General features: G+C 44.5%; 3 protein-coding genes across 6 annotated transcripts; 2 read left to right on the top strand and 1 right to left on the bottom strand.

The window, feature by feature from the left end:
* Nucleotides 1-518: 518 nt before the first annotated feature.
* On the bottom strand, nucleotides 519-18,116 carry LOC140334965 (uncharacterized). Of its 3 annotated transcripts, XM_072417280.1 has the most exons (12): nucleotides 17,988-18,116; nucleotides 17,255-17,359; nucleotides 6,605-6,776; nucleotides 6,432-6,516; nucleotides 5,815-5,950; nucleotides 5,103-5,292; nucleotides 4,073-4,181; nucleotides 3,011-3,042; nucleotides 2,609-2,708; nucleotides 2,030-2,095; nucleotides 1,211-1,303; nucleotides 519-996 (listed from the first exon to the last, which is right to left on the bottom strand). In XM_072417280.1, the coding sequence occupies exons 3-12, from the start codon at nucleotides 6,748-6,750 to the stop codon at nucleotides 853-855; spliced, it is 1,101 nt and encodes a 366-aa protein (XP_072273381.1). In that variant the 5' UTR covers nucleotides 6,751-6,776; nucleotides 17,255-17,359; nucleotides 17,988-18,116; the 3' UTR covers nucleotides 519-852. The 3 variants fall into 3 exon arrangements, with proteins under 3 accessions (XP_072273381.1, XP_072273382.1, XP_072273383.1); XM_072417281.1 differs by lacking the exons at nucleotides 17,255-17,359; nucleotides 17,988-18,116 and adding an exon at nucleotides 7,774-7,880; XM_072417282.1 differs by lacking the exons at nucleotides 17,255-17,359; nucleotides 17,988-18,116 and adding an exon at nucleotides 7,171-7,357.
* LOC140334966 (uncharacterized) lies at nucleotides 7,604-13,741 on the top strand. Of its 2 annotated transcripts, none has more exons than XM_072417284.1 (6): nucleotides 7,604-7,892; nucleotides 9,988-10,097; nucleotides 10,480-10,636; nucleotides 11,239-11,591; nucleotides 11,973-12,139; nucleotides 13,483-13,741. In XM_072417284.1, exons 2-6 carry the CDS (start codon nucleotides 10,024-10,026, stop codon nucleotides 13,584-13,586), a joined length of 855 nt encoding a protein of 284 aa, XP_072273385.1. In that variant the 5' UTR covers nucleotides 7,604-7,892; nucleotides 9,988-10,023; the 3' UTR covers nucleotides 13,587-13,741. The 2 variants fall into 2 exon arrangements, with proteins under 2 accessions (XP_072273385.1, XP_072273384.1); XM_072417283.1 differs by lacking the exon at nucleotides 7,604-7,892 and adding an exon at nucleotides 7,909-7,974.
* On the top strand, nucleotides 17,817-21,296 carry LOC140334964 (E3 ubiquitin/ISG15 ligase TRIM25-like). The gene has a single exon (XM_072417279.1). It carries the CDS (start codon nucleotides 17,841-17,843, stop codon nucleotides 19,401-19,403), a length of 1,563 nt encoding a protein of 520 aa, XP_072273380.1. The 5' UTR covers nucleotides 17,817-17,840; the 3' UTR covers nucleotides 19,404-21,296.
* The last annotated feature ends 137 nt before the right edge of the window (nucleotides 21,297-21,433 follow it).

Below are 21,433 nucleotides of genomic sequence, written 5' to 3' on the forward strand. Positions count from 1 at the left end.
TAGCAATCATCGGGGTCACACTTACTACAATCATGGTGCTCAGAGCATGTCTGCTCAGAGCGTCAGGGTAAATTGTTCCAGAAACATTCACCAAAATGAATAAATCAATCGAAATCAAAATCCAGATGCAGCAGAAAGAAAGTTGAGCATCAGCTCCAAGCCTATTTCTTTTAGGCAAGATTCTTTTATGTCCCTGAGGTGGCTCCAGCTCCTTACTGCAAGGGTTAATTGCTTGTTTATTATAGAGTATGCTGGAGGGGTAAAGCTTACCTTATCCCCCCCCAGCACTCTCCCACATTGGGGCCCCAGTGTCGTTCCATTCAATACAAGGTTAACAGACTTGACCTGAAGGTAATGACACCAATAGTCGGGCTTAAGAACAGGCTGTCAGGGACCGGTCTAGTGTGGCAGAGGAGAGCGCCATCTGCTGTGCGAACAAGGGATTGGATAGGTTTTACAAAAACAAATAAAGTTTGTGTTGTAGTGAGAAAGAGGGATGGTAAGAAAAAGAATATTGCTCAGCTTCGGTCAGGTATTTATTGCTTTCTGAGCCCCATTATTTTCATTTAATAGAGACAAAGGCAAAAAGACTTTTTTAGCAGAGGGGGTTAGAACTTCATGACTTCCTGTCCCTATGACACCTGAACTCCTTTTTTTCATGGAGTATCATAAGGACAGGAAGAGAGAGAAAATCTCTTCAATAGGGTCAAGTCCAGAATAAAAAAAAACTTCAGAGAGAAACACCGATTTGAGGTGGTGTGAGTAGCAGCAGTACCAGCAAGGCCAGCTCCATACCTAGCACCAGAACTTCTGTACGGTGACACCATTGTGCCATTGGCATTACGATGCGGTTTAGGAAAATGCGCTGCCAGTAGGACGCAGCAGGAAGAGTTTGTGGCTGGAGGTCACGGCGATGAGAGGTGCAGCAGAAGGACTGGAGGAGGACATGTCCAGACTATAAACCCCACCGGGAAGATCAGTCAGGATCCCTCGGGTCTGTTGGAGAGAAGAATGAAGAGCGGGTGACTATCAAAGCGGTCATTGCAGATAAGTCCTCGGTCACTAAAATCTCATGGTGGGTGTGGGGTAAGTGCAGGGTGTGCACTGTCTCCTGCCAGATATGGTGCAGTAGGTATCCTTCACCACAATTAGTGCACCATAGAGGTTCTCTCGCACCCATCAACATACCCAAAACCAAAGTCTGACTTACCATGAGTGAACTGCGATCAATAATTCGGCACATGTTGAGGTCACTCCCTGCTGTGATCATGTGACCTGCGCCCAGCCAGCGGCAGCAGTAAGTCTGTAAGTCAGAAACGGCATTCAGTGATTGGCACAATACAAGCAAGCAGGACAAAGTCAGGTGATGACTGGCTGATAGGGAAAGGGGTCATTGAACTGTCTGTGCTGCTCCCAGTAAATACATTCATGGTGTCCACTAAATATTTCTTTCTGGAGAGGTTTAGAGGCGGATTACATTAAAGCTTAGTAACTCCACCCCTGCGGTGCATGCTTCAGCTATCAGTACTGGCCCAACTCCAGACTCCCCCACCTTTTGAGCCGATACACATATATGAGCTGTAAAGTAGGCAGTGACATGTAGATATGTGTATATATATATATGTAATATCTAGCAGTTTTGAGATGCATTTCCACCTGGGGGTAGCAAAATCAAAGGATTGGTCTGGTTAGCTGAGGCACCCCTGAGTCCCTATACCTTTTGGGGACACCAGCAATGGGATCGCCTGCCTTTTTTTGGCTTGGTAAAGCAAGATTTATAGCTGATGGCTACACTTGTTTGCTTTGTAGATCATTCAGCATTCACCAATAGCTACAATTCACCTTCTTCTAAGCTCCACCAATCGGCATTCCTATTGGCTTGAATAGGGACAAAAAAAAGACAAAGCCCCGCCCACGCAAAATGTTTATTTCTCTGCAATACATAGATTTTACAGATATTAGATGGTTTTTAGCTGCAGGAAATCACATTACTAAATCATAAGAACATATTGATCTTCAGTGTACTCACCCGGGAGGGACCCCTAAAATCATCGGGAACTGTGAAGGTTTTCCGTCCGCTTAGAGAATCCCAAACCTGTGCAGAGAAAAAGAGGTCAGAGCACCTGTGGCAATGAATACTTAAGGGAATGACAACCAATCACTATCCAGAGAATAGGAGTGCAGTGAGGTGATTGGTCAGAGTAACGAATGTTGAAATTTCACATCACCTTCCCAGCCCTGTACACCCGCAGTGCACATTATGAGGGTCTCCCATCATCCCTTGGCCAAATTCCTGGGTCTGAACAACTGCTGTGCACATTATGGGGGTTTCCACCCAAATTATAACTATTCTTTTTATGAGTCCTAGTGACCCCTGCGTCTTACTACATGCTGGAAATGTTTTGCTGCATCCCACTTCTCATTGTTCATTCCTGAACCCAAAATCAGCCAGTACATAGGCTATGGTGTGTAGGGTGTAGCTTCCCTGTGGCTCTTCAGGAATCCCTGGCCTTAGGTACCTGCTGGGACCTGTAGCTCTTCTACCAACTTAATCTTTTCCATCATTGGTCAGCCACTCCCCTTTTTTAACATCTCCGCCCCATCTCACCTGCAGGTTCTCCTCTTTTCTCCATGACCCAATCAGAATCTGCTCTGTGCCTGGATCGATGTCCAATGCATCTCCGCACACATGGGGGCCCGAGAGTCTCCTGGAAAAGGGGTAAAAGGGCCCTTTAGATACAAAGATATAATACTGAGGGACAACAACACTGGAACAATACATAGTAGTGAAAATCTCAGCCATAAACTGAAGATGGCCACTCATTTTAAATTTTTTAAATTTTGCAAGTTACAGGAGACAAAATCAGATTGCCATGTCTGCTGTTTGTTGCCAAGGTCTGACCTAAACCATTCATTAGATTTGTATCCCAGAAGGTAGGCCCTCATACTATCCCAGAGGGAATTTTACAATTAGATCGTATCATGTGTGGGCAGATCACTCCAATCTTACCTTAAGGAATGTTTCTGCCTCATGTCCCAGAACTAGGGAAAAAAAAGACAATAGTACTTAGTACAAAATACACAAAGAGATTTATCCCATCAGGTCAGCAAAGAGCCCAAAGGAAAGGATACCTATCCCCTCCTCACTGCCTAACCCCTTCTAACCACAACTTCAAACATTCATTCTGTCCTAAATCCCAACCCCATATTTATCCCCTACTCTAAGCCTAATCTCCAGCCACATTCAAACCCCCCACCCTGAATGTAACCCTTATGTACAATGACCCACCTCTATCCTTCATTCTAACGCTGACTCCAACTGTAACCCCAACCCATTCTGAGCACTAACCCCAAACTATTTTAACCCCAACCCCCATTATAACCCTGACCTTTAACAAGATCTATTCTTTCCACCCAGCCCCACGTCCATCCCTAACACATTCTACCCCTTGTTTTAAGCCTAACTCCAACTTTTATTCACACCAAACCTCAGGCTAAACCATTCCAGCTCTATCCCTCCTTTGAACTCTGACCCAAACTAACCCTAGTTCATTCTTATTCCACCACTCTTTCTAAACCTTTGTAACCCTGATCCACACCTCATTCTAACCCCAAATCCTTTTTTAACCATGACCAATTCTAACCCTTGCAGTCAGTACTGTGTCCTGTAGTGACCTAGTGCCAGGCGGATGAGACCAATGTATGCAGAGGTGGGGCACGGCATCCGACACACCTGGAAGTTTTGTATGCTACCTCAGTTGGCAAATCTTTTCAAAGGAGGAAGGATAATATACAGGAGCAGACAGGGAGATGGAGATTGGGTAATATTTAGGAAAATTGTTTTTTTATTTGGCTCTTTAAAATAGCCAAATAGTGATGAAAATCCCCAAACACAGACACCATAGAAGCACTTTTTAAAGTGGGGACATTTGCCCATCACTTCCTAGTCTGGTGTCTACACAGGACATAAAGATAAATTGTTTCTATTAGAATAAACACAGATATAAATCATTAGCTCCTCCCCTTTTATCCAAAACGTTAACCAACGAGACCAGGGGGTATGTGGTGTTACCTGGACGGTGTTGTCCCAGCCTCCAGATATAAAGTTCACATCACTGTGGGGGTGAAACTTCAGAGCGAAAACACGAGAGCGGTGACCGTCCATCAGAGAGAGAGAGGGGCTGCGAGACAGATGTAATACAGGGTCACTTCACCCAAAAAAATAAATTGGTACATGACACCTCCAGAATAAATTGTGCACATTCATGTGATACTTCCCCCACCTCCTAGATTGTAAGCTCTTCGGGGCAGGGTCTTCTCCTCCTCCTGTGTCACTGTCTGTATCTGTCTGTCATTTACAACCCCTATTTAATGTACAGCGCTGCGTAATATGTTGGCACTATATAAATCCTGTTTAATAATAATAATAATAATAATAATAATTCAGTGACTTCTTGTGATTCCAGGGTGTCAAAGACTGGCCCTCTGGGTGTATCCTATTACCCCAGCCTAGACTTACAGTCAATTGAAAATTACACAGACCTGTGACAATAGAGGAAGGAGAGAGGGGGGCTGAGACGTCATGTGACCATGAAGACGGCACCTGGATTTTGGGTATGTACTACCTAAAGCAGAACTCTGGGCAGATATGTAATAAAGTGTAATAATTCTGTAATCATTTAATTTAATCTTCTGCAAGTGGTGCAAACACCTAAATCTGCATTAGTATCAGCCCTTCACAGTCTCTGTACAGCAGAGCTCAAAGAGGGAAAGGAAGAAGCAAATAATAAGTCATAATGAACTACAGGAAGCATACTGATAGCAGAAAAGAGCTGAGTGATAGAGAAATGAGCCCATCAGTCTCCTGCTACTCCTTCGCTGTCCAGTCACAGAGAGAAGACCTCTAAATAACAATGCAGCAGAGCAGAGCTCCATCTCAGTCAGATGGTCACAAATTTTGGAAGGCGTAGCTTCTTCTAAATCTCTCGCCAGGCATTTATAGTTATTGATGGGCTAAGACACTCGGCTCAGATACATTGGGGTGCATGTACTCGGATGGCCCTGTACTATCATAGCTTAGGGTCAGTGATTACAACACCTACCTGGGCTGTAAGATATTCACACAAGTCATGTTCTCTGCGTCATACACGAGGATCTCATCACCAGATCCCGCTGATAAGAAATGGCTGCCGGAGGGGTTGAACGTGGCCGATAGGGTCTGCCTGTCCTCCCGCAGGGCGCGCACACAGCTCTGGGTGGAGAGGTGCCAAAACTTCACCTGACCTCCTGCATCTGAAAGGAGAGAAACCGCAACAGGATTATTATCAGTGGGGGAAAATATGGAATGAAGAAAAACTCCAAGAACAAAGAGGACCTGTCAGAGAACCAATCATACTCAAAGCTAGGGATAACCAGTCATAATCAAAGAGAACCTGTCATAAAAAGAACCAACCATAATTATTGTTAACTTGTCATAACTTAAAATAAGGAATCTTAAAAAGAAATAAGTAATAAAAAGAAGAAGCCACCAATAATGTAAACCAGACTTATTGCACCTGATTTATTAACACTCTCCAAGACTGGAGACAATAGCCTATCAAAGGAGAACCTGGGTGATCCAGCAAACCTGGAATCGATTTCTTAACAATCTTTTGCTATTGGTTGGCAAATGTTTTTAATACTGGAGCAGATCCATTCCGTGGTTACTGGATCACCCAGGTTCTCCTGTGATAGTCTATCCTCTCCAGTCTTGGAGAGCTTTAGTAAATCAGGCCCATAGAGAACCAGTTTCAGGATTTATATCAGCCATCCTACATGTGGCCAGGAGAAGGTCCCCCTTGGCACTGGGTCTGTTGGGGTGGAATCTGAGCGCCGTGACCGGAAGATGTTCTGTAATCGATTGCTCATCCTTAAGAGTGTGCACACAGCTTCCATCTGAGGCCAGGTATACCTGCAGAGACACATGACACATGTATGACACAATCTAACTACACATGGCAGCAATACATTATATATTTACACAGGGGGGTCACCAAGTGAACAGCCAATGGTTCCTTTTCCACCTCAAATGAGTAAAAAAAAGTCAAGGATGACAAAAAGAAGCAGCAAGTTTGTCCCCGTCCTTCCCCAGCAGCTACCTTTCCTTCATTGTGTTATTCAGGTTGCATACAACCAATGAATATACCCGGTACGTTCAGGTACAGAGCAGCATGTGACCCTCAATGGCGCCTGTTGATTGGTCAGACCTGTCACATGGGGCAGTGAGAGTCTCCAGCACTGTGCAAGCTTAGCTTACCCGGGTCTATCTTTCATTACCCTTGGTAGCTAACCAGAGTAGCAGGGGTATTTGATAAGGTGGGGCATTAAAGTGAACCTGTTGCTTTCATGTGCATGACCATAGATTAGCATTAGGACACATCTTCTTCTAATACCTTGATGGTACCATTGATAAGTCCAGCTGCCAACAGGGTACCCGATGGGTTAAACTGGCAGCTTAGGACTTCCTCGCCGCAGTCACTGGAAGACAAGATTTAGATAATATTTATTATTCTATCCTCCTATACCTCTCCAATAAAAAGACCCCCACCTGCATTCCACAACTTACATCTCCCTCTCCAGATGTAGCTCGCCCTCGGTGCTCGGCTCGGCCTTTGGCTCAAAGGAGATCTCACTGGTAGTCAGGCTCAGGAGCTGGGATGGGGGGCGGCCAGGACTTACTCTCGGACGCGGCGTCACTAGTAATCCAGACATCTCTCAGAGTCCTTATATTTAATATCCTAGAAGGCATTCAGACAAATGACAATATAAGGCGGCACAGAATTAGACAACTAATGCAGACACCATTATATATCTCATCTGCTAGATGAACATAAAAGCTGACCTTCCCTTCTGGAAATGCTCTATACCTGGCTGCCATGATGATGGATTCAATATGTTAGGTCAATGTCCTAGACAGGCTTGGAGATAACACATCCATGGCTGAGTCTAAATGGGCTGCCATGCACCATTTTTAGCAAAGCATAGTATGAGTTACCAGGTGCTGCAATGCTGGGGCATTTAAATGATTTGTTGGGTCATCTGTTAGCACAGCAGCATCAGATCAGGGTGAACGTGGCCTAAATGATGCCATGTGAGATCCTCAGGATTACTTGCAGAGTATTGCATACACACCTTCCAAGGTGCCCTCCTCCATTGGTGAGCCATCCACGACCCCCTTGTCACAGCTGCCGTCTAATTCTGACCCGGGGGTCTTCTCTTTTTTCTGGGCGGCATTATTCCTGCCCATGTGGATGGGAGTTTTAGTATTTTCTCCTGGCACTTATGCACACCCATGCATTGTTGTAACTGCAACATATCATACATATGTTCGTTGCAGTGCCATTTAATTTTTAATTTGGGAACATACATCCATGTTGTGTGCAAAATTATGAAAAATTGGGAATGTCAAATTTTCAGTCCCCACCCACCCAATTCTAACACACGTGCTTGTGTTTACAAACCTTGGCTGGCCACGCCCATTTCACATATACCCGCCCACCACAGCCTTTCTTTACCCCTTGTCCCCGCCCCTCTATTTAAATAGCCACGCCCTCATCGGAGTAAAGTGCCCGCCCCTCCCTTGATTCTCAGTCTCTGAAATGTGTTATTATAATATCGGGCACCCCCCTTCCCGCAATATTTGACGGGCGCCCCCTCCCCCGCAGTCTAACATACGGAGCCCTCCCCGCCTGGCGCAATACAAGAAGCCACGAGAGCCTCGTACAGCAGCCGTACCCGTTACCGCTCCGCGCTTCTCAGAGTCCTTCCGTCTCCTAGCAACCGGGCTGGACGTGACGCAGTCAAAGGGGGCCGGGAGCTGAGAGAGAAGCGAATGATCCTGAGGAATATAGGAGGTGCGACCAGGAGGGGGCGTAACTAAGGCTGGAACAAAAGTGATTGGCAGCGTGTGTGGGTGTGGCTGTGGGCGGTTCCTAGGTGAGATTCATCTGTAATGATGGTATTTTGTCACATTGGGGAGCACATACCGGTAATACGTGTGTGGAGGGAGAAAGAGGCGTCACGTGATGCAAGCAACTGCCCCCCTGCATATCCCTAATAACTGCACCTGCCCTACCTGTGCAGATTGCTGCCTCCACCTGTGCAGCATCCTCTTCTCTCACTTGTACAAGATACCCCCCACCTGTGCACAATGCCATACACCTTTACCACATGCAATTACCCCCTGTGTGGAATCCCCCCTTTGCCTGATCAGCATGCCTAACCTGTGCAGTATTCCCCACCTGTGCAACCTGCCCCTCTCCTCACCTATGCAGTATGCCTTACCTGTGCCATATGCCCCTCCCCCACCTGTTCAGTATGCCTTACCTGTGCCATATGCCCCTCCTTCACCTGTGCAACCTGCCCCTCCCCTCACCTGTGCCGTAAGCCTTACCTGTGCAAGGGAAGGAGTATTGTGAGAGCGAGGGAAAAAAGATAAAAGTAGGCTTTTGTAGGCCAAGAGTATTAAAAGAGTATTGTTTTAAAAAATTTATTTAAACATCCTAAAAACTAGAGAAAAGCCATCTATCCTTAGCCCTAGGCTAACATTGATGCGCTAGTCTTATCATGACATCGTGCCTATGTGGTACATTTGAGTACCTACCCGACGCCCCACAGGGCTTCTTCAGGGGATTAGGATACGTTGATGGTATTGCTGAAACTCTTAACAGGTGAGGTACAACTGATGCCAATTCTGTGTGATAATATTAAGGCAATCCCAAAATGTGTTTCTGAAAGGATGGTAACCATGATTTTTAATCCTGAGTAATATTGGGTTATTCTTAGGTAGTAAGAGGTAACCAGTGTAAAGATGTGTAGTGGTAGTATGATAGAGAAACCGCAGGCAGCCGTCCAAGGGAGGACGTGCAACCTTACCTGTGCAACCAGCCCCTCCCCTCATCTGTGCAGTGTGCTCCACCTGTGCAACATGCCCCTCACCTGTGCAGTATGCCTTACCTGTGCATCATGCCCCTCCCCTTATCTAGGCAGTATACCTCAGCTGTGCAACATGCCCCTCCCCTTATCTGTGCAGTGTGCTCCACCTGTGCAACATGCCCCTCCCCTCACCTGTGTAGTATGCCTTACCTGTGCATCATGCCCCTCCCCTCATCTGTGCAGTATGCCTCAGCTGTGCAACATGCCCCTTCCCCTCATCTGTGCAGTGTGCTTCACCTGTGCAGCATGCCCCTCCCCTCACCTGTGTAGTATGCCTTACCTGTGCATCATGCCCCTCCCCTCATGTGTGCAGTATGCCTCAGCTGTGCAACATGCCCCTCCCTTCACCTGTGTAGTATGCTGCACCTGTGCAACATGCCCCTCCCCTCACCTGTGCATCATGTGCCCCTTTACCTGTGCATTATGCCCTCTGCAGCATGTGCAAGTTCCCAAAAAGCAATTTGTGAATGAAAACTGAATGCATTGACACAAGATGCCACCTACTACCCCACAACACTATATAGCCCCTCCCAGCCACCCCACCTTTTCATTTCTATCCCCAGTTTACATCCTGATCACATCCTGACGCTACCTGCAAAACCAACAAGTCATAAGATGCCCCTTTCCTCCTGATGGCACCTACAAGCCCATCATGGCAGCCCATTTGCCAGGAATGCAGCTAATGCATCCAGCTGCCCATCTCCTCTAGGTGCCCCTTCACCAGCCTCTATCACTTGTCGCTGCCATACTCACCTCCTAGCCTGGGCTAGACTCGGTGCTGAGCGCCCGCCATGGGGTAAAGAGTCTCAGCAAAGCAAAGTTATTCTATTCAATAAACACAACCAATCCCCCCTCGTTTTCATTCAAGGTCCTGCACGAATATTTGGAGATCTTTTATTGGAGGCTGCACTGGTCATGTGATACATCGGGCACCTGAGGTGGGCAGTGAAAGGGTTAAACATTCACCTATTACATTCTGTATTGATTATTCATTTTCTTCCATTCCCGTCTTAGAGCGACGACTAAGCTTTAGCTCTGGATCGCGCTGATATGCCATCTGTCAGTTCTGATACCCCAGAGGTGGAAAAGTCTGACGATTGGCCTTCTCCCACCATGCAGAGGAGGTAAGGGCGTCATTTTCATTGATTTGTCATCGTCATGTATCTGAATAGGATTAGTTGTCAGATTGAGAGAGGGCGAGGCTGTGCTTGTGACCAATCAGGTGTCTTCTTTGCACATGTGCAGACAAAGAATGTTAGAGTAGTGAGAGGAACCCGCTTATCCTTTACTGTCCAATAGAAGACAGGGGCAGGAGGGTGACCTAGGTGAGGTGACCAAGTGCCAGGCAGATGGGACCAATGTGTGCAGAGGGGGTCCTGACATCCTAGACGCTTGCTTAAGAATCTGACAACCTTAAGTCACTGTTTCTTAATTAGCAGCAGCGTTGTCAGGATGTCATTTCTCCCTATTGCTGGCTGTCCTATTTCTCTGATCATTTCTGTGCAGCTTCAGTGATAAAGATATACCAGCTACAGCTGAAGATCTGCGCCACCCCTGCCTATATGATCCGAGGAATAGAATACGGAAGAAGGAGCGGCTACGTTGGTCCTTCCCAGGGGCAAACCGGAAGAAATGCCTAAAGCGCCAATGCTCTCATCCAAAGGTAAGTGTATGCAGGGAGAGGAAGGGGGGCATGGAGGGCAATAGGTGTGTACCCAACCAGCACCCAGTTCTGAGGGACCCTATCTGTGCAATGCATTTGGGTTGACATAAGACCTGATCTTACTCTATTCTAACAATGCCTCATCCATCTCTATTACATGCACTGCCTGATACCTCTGTATTACACGCAGTGCCTGATACCTCTGTAAAATACGCAGTGCCTGATACCTCTGTATTACACTGATACCTCTGTATTACACGCAGTGCCTGATACCTCTGTATTACATGCAGTGCCTTATACTTCTGTATTACATGCAGTGCCTGATACCTCTGTTACACATGCAGTGCCTAATACCTCTGTTACACATGCAGTGCCTGATACCTCTGTATTACACATAGTGCCTGATACCTCTGTATTACATGCAAAGCCTGATACCTCTGTATTACACGCAGTGCCTGATACCTCTGTTATACATGCAGTGCCTAATCCCTAATCCCTCCATTACACATAGTACCATATGGCATATTGGCTTCTTCTGATTGTGTGGAAGAGGCAAATAATAGGAGAGGAACACTAATGAATTATATTCTGTGTTTTCCCAGGTTGAGGACTTCTATTGCAACATGCTGGGGAACTTCTTGTCCACATTTGAAGATTCTGATAGTCCCCAAGGTAGCTACAGCACTTTGGATGACTCCACAGAAAGGGACAGCTCTGTGGCTGACGTCCTGGAAAGGGACAGATTTTCGGATGACTCCCCAGAAAACGACATGTCATTGAGTGACATCAGAGAAAGTGGCTTCTCCTTGGCTGAAGTCCCACATAGCCACCTCTTTTTGGTAGATGCCCCTGAAAGCAACAACGTCCAACAAAGTGAAATCTCCAAGGTTGATGGCCAGCAAAGTCCCTCTGCAAGTAACGTGTCCTCGGTAGACGTCACACATTGCTGTGCTAGGTAAGAACAACTTCTGGTTCTGGATATTCCCAGTGGGACATCTCCAATAGGTGCTGTTCCAAGATGTCAATATTAATTGATCCTTCTTAAGACACAGATAGCCATGGACAGGTCAGGAGCTCTGCTTAGTTTGGCTGAACAAAGAAGGGCCCATGACCCGTCCATGGCTATCTGTGCTTCAGAAGGTGACCGGTCATGGGCACAGCAGGATCTGCCAACCTTGGTTTCCGTTCAGTAGATCCTCCACCAGGCCCTCCAGAAGAACTCTATGGGTCACTACTGTAGGGGATCCACCACCAGTGGTGCACCATGCTTCTTGTGTAACACAACATTATTTCTGAATGTGCCATAAATCTAATTGCAAAACATTTTCTATTTAAGCGGTTCTGTAGAGGTTGATCCCATCATGAACTATGCTGCCACCAATGCCACCAGCTCAGAAGACCCTCAGCCTGAAGAACACAGAGCTGGCTGTTTTTCCTGTTTTGGGCGATGCAATAAATCTTGTTGTGCGACTGATGATTACACGGTCCTGGATGAAGGAGAAGGTAAAAAAACCTTTACCATTACCATTTACCATTACCTATAATAATCCAGCAAACCTGAAATGGATCTGGTCCAAGATTGAAAACGTTTGCAAACTAATAGCAAATAACTTTTAGAAAATCCATTCCAGGTTTTCAGGATCTCCCGGCTTCATTTATGAAAGTGTATCCTCTCCAGCTTTGGAAAGCTTTAATAAATCAGGCCCAATAACTTGTGATTGTCCCACCTGTGCTAGTAAGTGGCCCCTGGGGTTTTGGATTTTTGGTATATTTCAGAGTCACTTGTCTTTTGTAGTTAGGGATTAGTTTAAGGGTTACGTTTTTGTCATTTTATTTCTTGCAGACCCATTGAGGATATTTCCTTTCACTTCCCATTGCAGAATCTTAACAGGAAGTGGGAAATAATCTCCACAAGTTGTGTCAAATCCCTTTCTTGGACCATTATCACCTAAACAGAATCCCCTTTAAACGCTAATTCTTTTTTGCAATAACTTCTAGCAGCCAATCAGAATTCATTCTACTAAAGTCAGACTTGTGCAAGATGAATTGTGATTGGTTGACTTACGACAGGCCAATTTTGTAGTTATTCATTTCTTGTATATGTGAGCTGAACTAGTAGACACCAATGGTGACCACACACAGGGTCATCATATGACATGGAGTATATCAAGGGGAGTGCTGTGGCCAATTGGTTAGCACTCTTGCCTTGCTGGGGTAATGGGGACATTTCCCCCCCGGGTGCTCTATAAAGGTCTCATGTCCTCCCTAGGATTATGTGGGGTCCTCTGGATGACCCGATGTCCTCTCACCATCCTGAAAGACCCTGTACTTGCATTGGACATAGCATGTATCTGGATGATAGAAGGGGCAATAGAATGGGGGGGTGAGGCTGCACACATCAGATGGTGGGGGGCGACATTATTCCACATCTGTATTGGGTCATCTATGACTGAAGATGAAGTATCGGGCAGCATGGTGGCTCAGTGGTTAGCACTCTGGCCTATGCAGCGCTAAGTCCCAGGTTTGAATCTGGGCTAGGACAATATCTGCATGGAGTTTGCAGGTTCTCCTCGTGTGTGTGGGTTTCCCCTGGGTACTCTGGTTTCCTCCCACATTCCAAAAACATGCAGTTAGGTTAATTTGCTGTGATAATGACATATGACTATGGTAGGGACATTGTGAGCACCTCTGAGGGACAGCTAGTCACATGACTATGGACTTTGTTCAGCGCTGCATAATGTTGGTGCTATATAAATACTGCATAATAATAATAAAGTATTGGTGGCTTTTTATATTTGCATTCACATAAAATTCAGTTTTCCTTTTGCCTCCTTTTTTGCTTACAGACCCCAAAACACCAAGAAGAAGTTTTTTTCAAACTCTGCTTTTCTGCCTGACTGTCTGCATGTCAGGAAGTTTTGGGACTCGCTCCCCATTCCCAGGATACTGATGGATAGACTTTGATAGCATTTGGATTCTGGATTTGCAGAACTGGAATTTTTTCGGATTTCTTTGACCATCTCACCATCCAGCTGGCCCAAACATCTGAACTTTTATTTATTTTCTAAGTATATGTTCTTAAACAATAAATGTTCTTCTCTTTAATTCCAAGATCAAAGTCTTTGATTTAATGATAATATACTTTGTATTATTGTGTCCTGGTGGTGAAGGGGCCAAGAGACAGCTGACCTGAGTGGGTCAGGGAGGGATTGTATGATATAAATGAGAAGATACAGTGTGATTTTGTGCAATATAGTTTAATTGTTTTATTTTACTGTGGTCATCTTTTATGCTGTTTTTATTATCTTCCTCTACTGAAGCTAGGGGAAGCAGATGCCAGCCGGGCAAGTGCATGCCTGGAATGCAGGTACGTGCAGGCAGGTATGTGGGACTGGGTGGGAAATTTAAAATTAAGAGGATTTTTTAATGTACCTCTTTTGCAATTTAAAAATCATCTTTAATCATACCGCCAGGGAGGGTAAAGTGGTGTCTCAATACTAAAGGGCTGAACTCTCCGACTAAAAGATTCATACTACTGAATAATCTTCACAAAGCAAAATGCCATATTGTGTTCTTACAAGAAACGCATTTCAGACCGAATAAAGTACCAAATCTGCGAAACAGGCAATTTCAATTGTTCTACCATAGCGCTTCCTCGGACTCTAAGTCAAGGGGAGTGAGTATCCTAGTTGCAAGAACTATCCCATGGTCATTGCAATAAATCAGAACTGATCCAGAGGGTAGGTACATAATCATGCAAGGTATGGTAGCCTCCCAAATGTTTACCGTGGTGAATGTATACTTGCCTAACGCCAGTCAGCTTAGCTTTCTGGATAAGGTGCTGAGGATTCTAGATGAGATTAAAGCAGGCATGATTGTAGTAGGTGGGGATTTTAATCAGGTATTGAACCCCCATGTTCGACGCGTCTAAGGGACATCTCACTTACCATTCTCGTTCCATTAAAGGCTGAGGACTACTTCATGATCGCAGATTGGTGGACGTCTGGCGAATCCAGCACCCAAATACTATAGATTACTCCTTTTACTCCCCGGTGGAATCAGAGTGGGTGTGGTCCCTGCCGGTCCCACAGAGCACACACCCACTATAATGGCATAGGGCAGGGGTCAGCAACCTTTACTATCAAAAGAGCCATTTTGCCTCCTCTTCCACTAAAGAAAAATAGTCTGGAGCCGCAAAACATAACACAGTTTATAAACTTTTAAAAGTTTTAATATTTTTTTAATTTTACCTGTTACAACAAGTCTGCATGTGTAGGCCTACTTTGAAATAAATTAAACACTGAACTATGCCCCTAGAAGCCCCCAGCTTCTAACGTATCATCCTGTTACATTAGCTGGAGGCTTCTAACGTAACAGGGTAGATTTTTTTGATGGGCAGAGTTCTTTATGTTCTGACGATGCCTTAGCAATGAAATTTTAAGGGGTGTTAGCCACAGGTGTCCCTCATTTGCAGCTTTAATTTTGTTCACCTGTACCCCCCAATCTTTAGTAATTGGGGTTCAGGTGCTAGAAGCCTCCAGCAATGTGTAACACGGTAGATTATTTTGATGGGCAGAGTTCTTTATTTTCTGACGATGCCTTAGCGATTCAATTGTAGGTGGTGTTAGCCATAAGTGTCCCCCACTTGCACCTCTATTTTGGTCACCTGTACCGCCTCCCTCTCAATCCAGAGAAATTGGGGTTCAGATGCTAGATGCTTCCAGCAATGTGTAACAGGGTAGATTATTTTGATAGGCGGAGTTTTTATTTTTTCACCTGTACCCCCGTTTCCAGATAAATTGGGGTTTAGGTGCTAGAAGCCTCCGACAATGTGTAACAGGGTAGGGGTTTTTTGATGGGTGGAGTTTTTAGGAGGTGTTAGCCACAGGTGTCCCCCACTTGCACCTCTAATTTTGTTCACCTGTACCCCCTTCCTGTTCCAGAGAAATTGGGGTTCAGGTGCCTCCAGCAATGTGTAACGGTAGATTTTTTTGATGGGCAGAGTTCTTTATGTTCTGATGATAGCCTAACAAATAAATTTTAGGGGGTGTTAGTCACAGGTGTCCCCCACTTGCACCTACATTTTTGGTTTTGTACATCTCCCCATTCCAGAGGAATTGGGGTTCAAAGGAGGGGGATTTTTTTCATTAGAACACCGGATAGGGAATCCCCCTCCTCCGCAGTGTCTTGGGAGGAAGGGGATCCCCCATCAGAGATCTCCCCGCAGCAGCCGAAGGGAGCCACAACAAGGAGGCTGAAGAGCCGCATGCGGCTCAGGAGCCGCAGGTTGCAGACCCCTGGCATAGGGGATTCCCTGTGATGACTAAGGCTGCGGCCGGTGCAAATCTAAACACAGGCCGCAATTGGCCTCCGGGCCAGACTTTGGACATGCCTGCCTTAGAGTCTAAACTGTTAGAAGTATGCACACAAATAAAAAAACCTTAATTGTAGGAGATATTATTACGAGCATGCAAACCACTATGGGAAAGCACTGGTTAGGGCTCTTAAGGAGAAACAGGCCATCATGTATATCCCCAGTGTTAAAGATCCCTCAGGTAGACAGGTACATGAAAACCCTGACATTGCACAGTCATTTCATACCTTTTATCACCGTCTTTACAATCTTCATCCGGAGATCTCCGTGACCCAAGATGACCCTAAACTACCGTGCATAGTTGAGTACCTGAAACAATTGGGACACCCTAAAATATCAGAAGAGTTTTGCACGGCTCTGGATAAACCAATGACAATAGAAGGGCTCCAGGCGGCAATTACTTTGGCATATTCAAAAAAATATTTTACCACACTTGGCCCCCATTTAACTGAGACATATAATGCCATTTCACAAGGTCATATGCCAACGTCTGACACCCTTTCTGCGCAAATACTGAAACCTGAGAAGGACCCTCAATCTTGCTCTTGTTGTATCTCCCATATCTCTACTGAACTGCGATCTGAAACTTTTTTATACTATTTTAGCACACCGACTGACTCCCATACTAAGTAATATAATCTACCCCAATCAAAGTGGATTTCTTTGGCTACACTAGGCTAGAGATAACACAATTAGGACCTTAAACATTATTGGGTTTGCCCAATCTCATGATCTCCCCTAATGCTTCTCTCATAGATGCAGAGAAAGCGCTTGATCGGGTTAGTTGGAGCTTCCTCCGCACAACCCCACAACATCTGGGACTCCCCGAGCGTCTCCAACAGTGGATCCAGGCGCTATATACACCAACTGCACGTATTAGAATTAATGGAGAATTGTCTGACCCTTTTACCAAATGAAACAAGTCAGGGCTGCCCTCTTTCCCCTTCCTTTTTATTCTCACAATAGAACCTTTTTACAGCATGTGCGTGCTAATGTAAATATAAAAGGTATTTCTACAGGGGCTGGGGAACACAAAACTTCTGCCTACGTAGATGACCTGCTTTTTTATCTATCATCTCCAATTAGGTCAATTACAAATTTGCTTAAAGACCTTCAATGTTACACCGAATTGTCTAACTATCCCCACATTTCCCTTTTATCCTCCCAAGCGGTAAACCAGAGTGTGGCTCGGGTTAAAAAAATAGATCCTCTCGGGGTAGGCAGCTTAAAAAATAAAGCCTTACCTGGTCCCATCGGCGTCCTCCAGCGTCCTGTCATCCTCTGGCTGCGTCCTCTTTCTCAATCTGTCCCCTGGGAGTTCCCGGTGACATGGGTGTGTGGGGCCGTCTCTAGGGGCACGGTGGGAATTTCAAATTAATTATTTAAAATAACTGTATTGAATGCAATACACTGGATTTATTTGTCTAAAAGCAGTGCATTGTCTTTTATGAACATTTATTTTACAGTATAATATAATTGTATAATAAAGTTTGAAACACAAAATCATGTCAAAGTTTATTAAAAAATGTATTATTTTGACATGATTTTGTGTTTCAAACTTTATTATACTCATACTATTATAATGAATGGATAACTAAAGTTTGCAAGGAGAACGTACAAACAAATATGTTAACTATATGATGATCGTTACACACATCACATTTTAAAATTGTTTGCATTATCCAAGTTCTCCCTAACCGGTACAAATCTGACTCCATGCACAGAATTCTGGATATAGAAGTGTTAACCAAAAAGGCGGCAGAAACAAGAACAGATCTCCACCCACTTCCCCAAGCTTGTGAGTTTCTTTTTCTCCCAGCTTCATGCACAATGGCTTCCACAGGGCTGCAAGATGAGCTGAGCTGCCCAATCTGCCTGAACATCTATACAGAACCGGTGTCGCTGAAATGTGGACACAACTTCTGCCAGGCGTGCATCGAGGAAGTTTTGGATGTGCAAAAAGTTTGTGGAACTTACTCCTGTCCGGAGTGCAGAGAGGAGCATCCGGGGCGCCCCGTGCTGGAGAAGAACCGGAAGCTGAGTAATATAGCAAAAATGTTCCTGGTTACTCCACAGCTGGAAGGATTTGGGGTGACTTGTACATTTTGTGTGCACGCTCCTTTCCTAGCTGCCAAAACCTGTCTTCAGTGCGAGACATCCTTGTGTGAGATTCACTTAAATATTCATAACAGCGCTGTGGACCACGTCTTAACCGAGCCCACTAATTCCCCGGTGGCCCGGAAATGTCAGACCCACAACAAGATCCTGGAATATCACTGCTGCCAAGACTCTTCCTGCATTTGCGTGTCTTGCTTTGCCGTAGGATGTCACAGAACACACAAAGTGGAGGCGTTGGACGAGGCCATGAAGAAGAAGAAGGAGAAACTTGGAAAAGATTTGGATAAGTTAACTTCACAGGTGAGAGACATTGAAAAACAACTCGAGAATCTCCTGGACCTCCAGGTAAAGAAGCACAAAAAAGTGTCCGACACTAAAAAGATGATCACGTCTGTATTTAAAGAAGCCAGGAAACAGTTGGAGGAGAAGGAAACCTGGATCTTGGATTCCATCTGTAAAGTGGAACAAAAAATCGAGTCCCAAACCTCAGATCTGATCCGAGAGCTGGAGATGCAAAAAGAGTCCATGCTCCGGAAGATGCATCAGGTGGAGAAGCTGTGCACCATGACCGACCCATTGCTCGTCTTGCAGGACAAGGAAACGAACAGCAATGAATTTGTCAGATCTGTGGATCCGGGTATTGTCACAAAGAGGGCAGAAAGCTCCAATAAGAAGTTCAATGAAGGTCTCATCATGGCAAGGCTGCATGTGGCCTTTTCTGATTTTGTATCCAAAATGAAGAAAGTATTTTATAAAAACACTGCCGATCTGCTGCTGGATTCTGACACGGCTTGCCACAACGTCGTTGTCTCTGGAGATGAGAAATTCGCTTCCTGGGTAGATGCCTTGTTAAAACGATCGGCCAGTCCAAATCGTTTCATTACTTTCTGCCAGGTGTTGGCCAAGAATTCATTCGGTGAAGGACAACACTACTGGGAAGTGGAGGCCAGTGAATCCTCGTTCTGGATGGTGGGCTTGGCGTATTGCTCCATACCTCGCAAGGGCGCAAGAATTGGATGCAATAAACAATCCTGGTGCTTGAACAGGGCAGAGAACGGTTATTGCGCCATTCACAACTCCAAGGAATTCACTATTCACCCGAAATCCCCCATTCAGAGATTGGGAATATACCTGGATTACGAAGCTGGGTGTCTATCCTTCTACCAGCTGTGCGACTCGGTCATTCGTCTGTACACCTTCCATGCAACCTTCACTGAACCTCTACACCCAGCTTTCCTGGTATGGAAGAATGGCTGGATCAGGATTACCAACTAGACCATGGGGGAACCCCTTCTACAATTACTATATCCACCGCCAAAATAGGCGTGATTTATGAAAGCTCTCCAAGGCTGGAGAGGATACACTTTCATCAGTGAAGCTGAACCTGGAATGGATCTGCTCCAGGATTGAAAACATTTGCTAACAATCCAATCCAGGTTTGCTCGATCACCCAGCTTGACTGATGAAAGTCTATCTTCTCCAGCCTTGGTGAATGTTCATAAATCAGGCCTAGTATATTAGTGGGGTGGTCAGTGGGAAGGGGGTGTGTCCATGACCACGCTATTCTATCTCACCGGGGCTTCTGTATAGAGGGGTCACAGACTTCCTCTGCATGTGCTCGTAGTAGAAATACCTAAATATGTTTTCTAGTATAAATGTATACATTTTAGATATATATCAGAAATATAGTTATGATTTTATTATGGTGTCTATACTTGTATTCTAATACCTCTGCCTGCTGCTGACTTTTTTTCTCCTTCATGCTGCTGGCTAATCACACTCTGCCAACTAATAGAAGCCTTCTACAACCCAAATACTTTCTATATTCCAATCCCATATATCTGGGACTGTTAGAGACTTTGTTCTCTATTATCATTTCCCTTAATACCTTCTCCTTACCAATTACATCTTTCACATACCCCTGAGGAAGCCAAAAGGGGAAACGTGTCGGGTAATAGGAAGGTATACGGTTAATTTCCTAAACAGTTGCCTATTGTCTGGTTCGGCACTCCATATCCCATGATGCATTAATGGGTTATGGACATAAATACCCATTTATTTATGCATTTGATGAGCGTTATATTGTATGCAGGTTGAAAAATAATTCACACTAATTATCTTTAGCCAACAAACCTATTCTTGAATTCAGTTTAATTCAATATACAAAGCCAAGGAGATACCCCTCTACTTGTTTGTTTTTTCTATATATATTATTTAGGGATGAGCTCAAAGCTGCAGACTATGAAACTATAACCGCCACCCTCCTCCTTTTCTTAATACATTGAGTCTGATTTAATAAAGCTATCCAAGGCTAGAGAGGATACAATACCATTTGTGAAACTGGGTGATCCAGCAAACCTGGAATAGATTTCTTAAAAGTCATTTGCTATGTGTTAGCCAATGTTTTTAATCCTGGACCAGATCATTTCCAGGTTTGCTGGATCACCCAAGTTCACTGATGGAAGTGTATCCTCTCCAGCCTTGGAGAGCTTTAATTAATTAATTAAATTAAATTGTATGCACATTGAAAAATATTACACACTGATTATCTTTAGCCAACAAACCCCTTTGCTTTTTGTTCCTTTATTTTTGTGTCTATAATTCTTCCTAAATCTAATCCTTAAACTCACCCCTTCCTTACACTATGGGCTCCAATAATTCGCCTGTATATTCATGTTTGAATCTTTCTACACTTGTGTCCTATTAAAACAATGACTCGTTCTGCCACCTAGTGGCCAATTATCAAATTGCACAGCTCTCACAATAGGAAATGCTATATGTGTAAATGAAAAAGGGTGAATCTACAGTGAATTGACAGGGGGATCCTTTATAAATACCCCCTATATGTTACTTAAATATTTAATTAGACCTACATATGAATCTGATCATGTTAAATGTTTTGATGTGCAGAAAACTGCCAGTCCTCTATTGAGATGCTAAAAATAACAAATCCAATGACAGGCTGTATATAAATGTGTTTTCTATGTTTAATAGATTATGGTCACAAATCATATTACATAACATTTGTATTAAATATACATTGATACCCAAGCATTAAAATTGTATATATATTGAAATATGTTGATTTTTAATCTGCAGCCGAGTCTAAAGAATAAAGTATTAAATACAGATTGATACCCAAGCAATAAAATGCTATATACATTGAAATATGTTGATTTTCATTCTAATGATTAGGCAATTGACCAAAAATAAACCTTTACATCATTGGGCTGAGTGGGGACATGCATTTCTAATGATGAACACTAGATGTCGCTGTCTGTATTGAGTTCTATAGGGAACGTTTC

The sequence above is a fragment of the Pyxicephalus adspersus genome, chromosome 7 (genome assembly GCF_032062135.1).
Source record: "Pyxicephalus adspersus chromosome 7, UCB_Pads_2.0, whole genome shotgun sequence".
Classification (NCBI taxonomy): Eukaryota; Metazoa; Chordata; class Amphibia; order Anura; family Pyxicephalidae; genus Pyxicephalus; species Pyxicephalus adspersus.

What these genes read in the sequence shown, in the direction of transcription:
- LOC140334965 (XM_072417280.1), bottom strand. Translation starts at nt 6,750, where the DNA reads ATGTCTGGATTACTAGTGACGCCGCGTCCGAGAGTAAGTCCTGGCCGC. An exon ending in GTGAATATCTTACAGCCCAG is followed by an intron (nt 4,182 to 5,102) that starts GTAGGTGTTGTA and finishes TCTGTCTCGCAG; the next exon opens with CCCCTCTCTCTCTCTGATGG. An exon ending in GAAAAGAGGAGAACCTGCAG is followed by an intron (nt 2,096 to 2,608) that starts GTGAGATGGGGC and finishes TTCTCTGCACAG; the next exon opens with GTTTGGGATTCTCTAAGCGG.
- LOC140334964 (XM_072417279.1), top strand. Translation starts at nt 17,841, where the DNA reads ATGGCTTCCACAGGGCTGCAAGATGAGCTGAGCTGCCCAATCTGCCTG.
- LOC140334966 (XM_072417284.1), top strand. Translation starts at nt 10,024, where the DNA reads ATGCCATCTGTCAGTTCTGATACCCCAGAGGTGGAAAAGTCTGACGAT. An exon ending in GTCACACATTGCTGTGCTAG is followed by an intron (nt 11,592 to 11,972) that starts GTAAGAACAACT and finishes TTTCTATTTAAG; the next exon opens with CGGTTCTGTAGAGGTTGATC. An exon ending in GGTCCTGGATGAAGGAGAAG is followed by an intron (nt 12,140 to 13,482) that starts GTAAAAAAACCT and finishes TTTTGCTTACAG; the next exon opens with ACCCCAAAACACCAAGAAGA.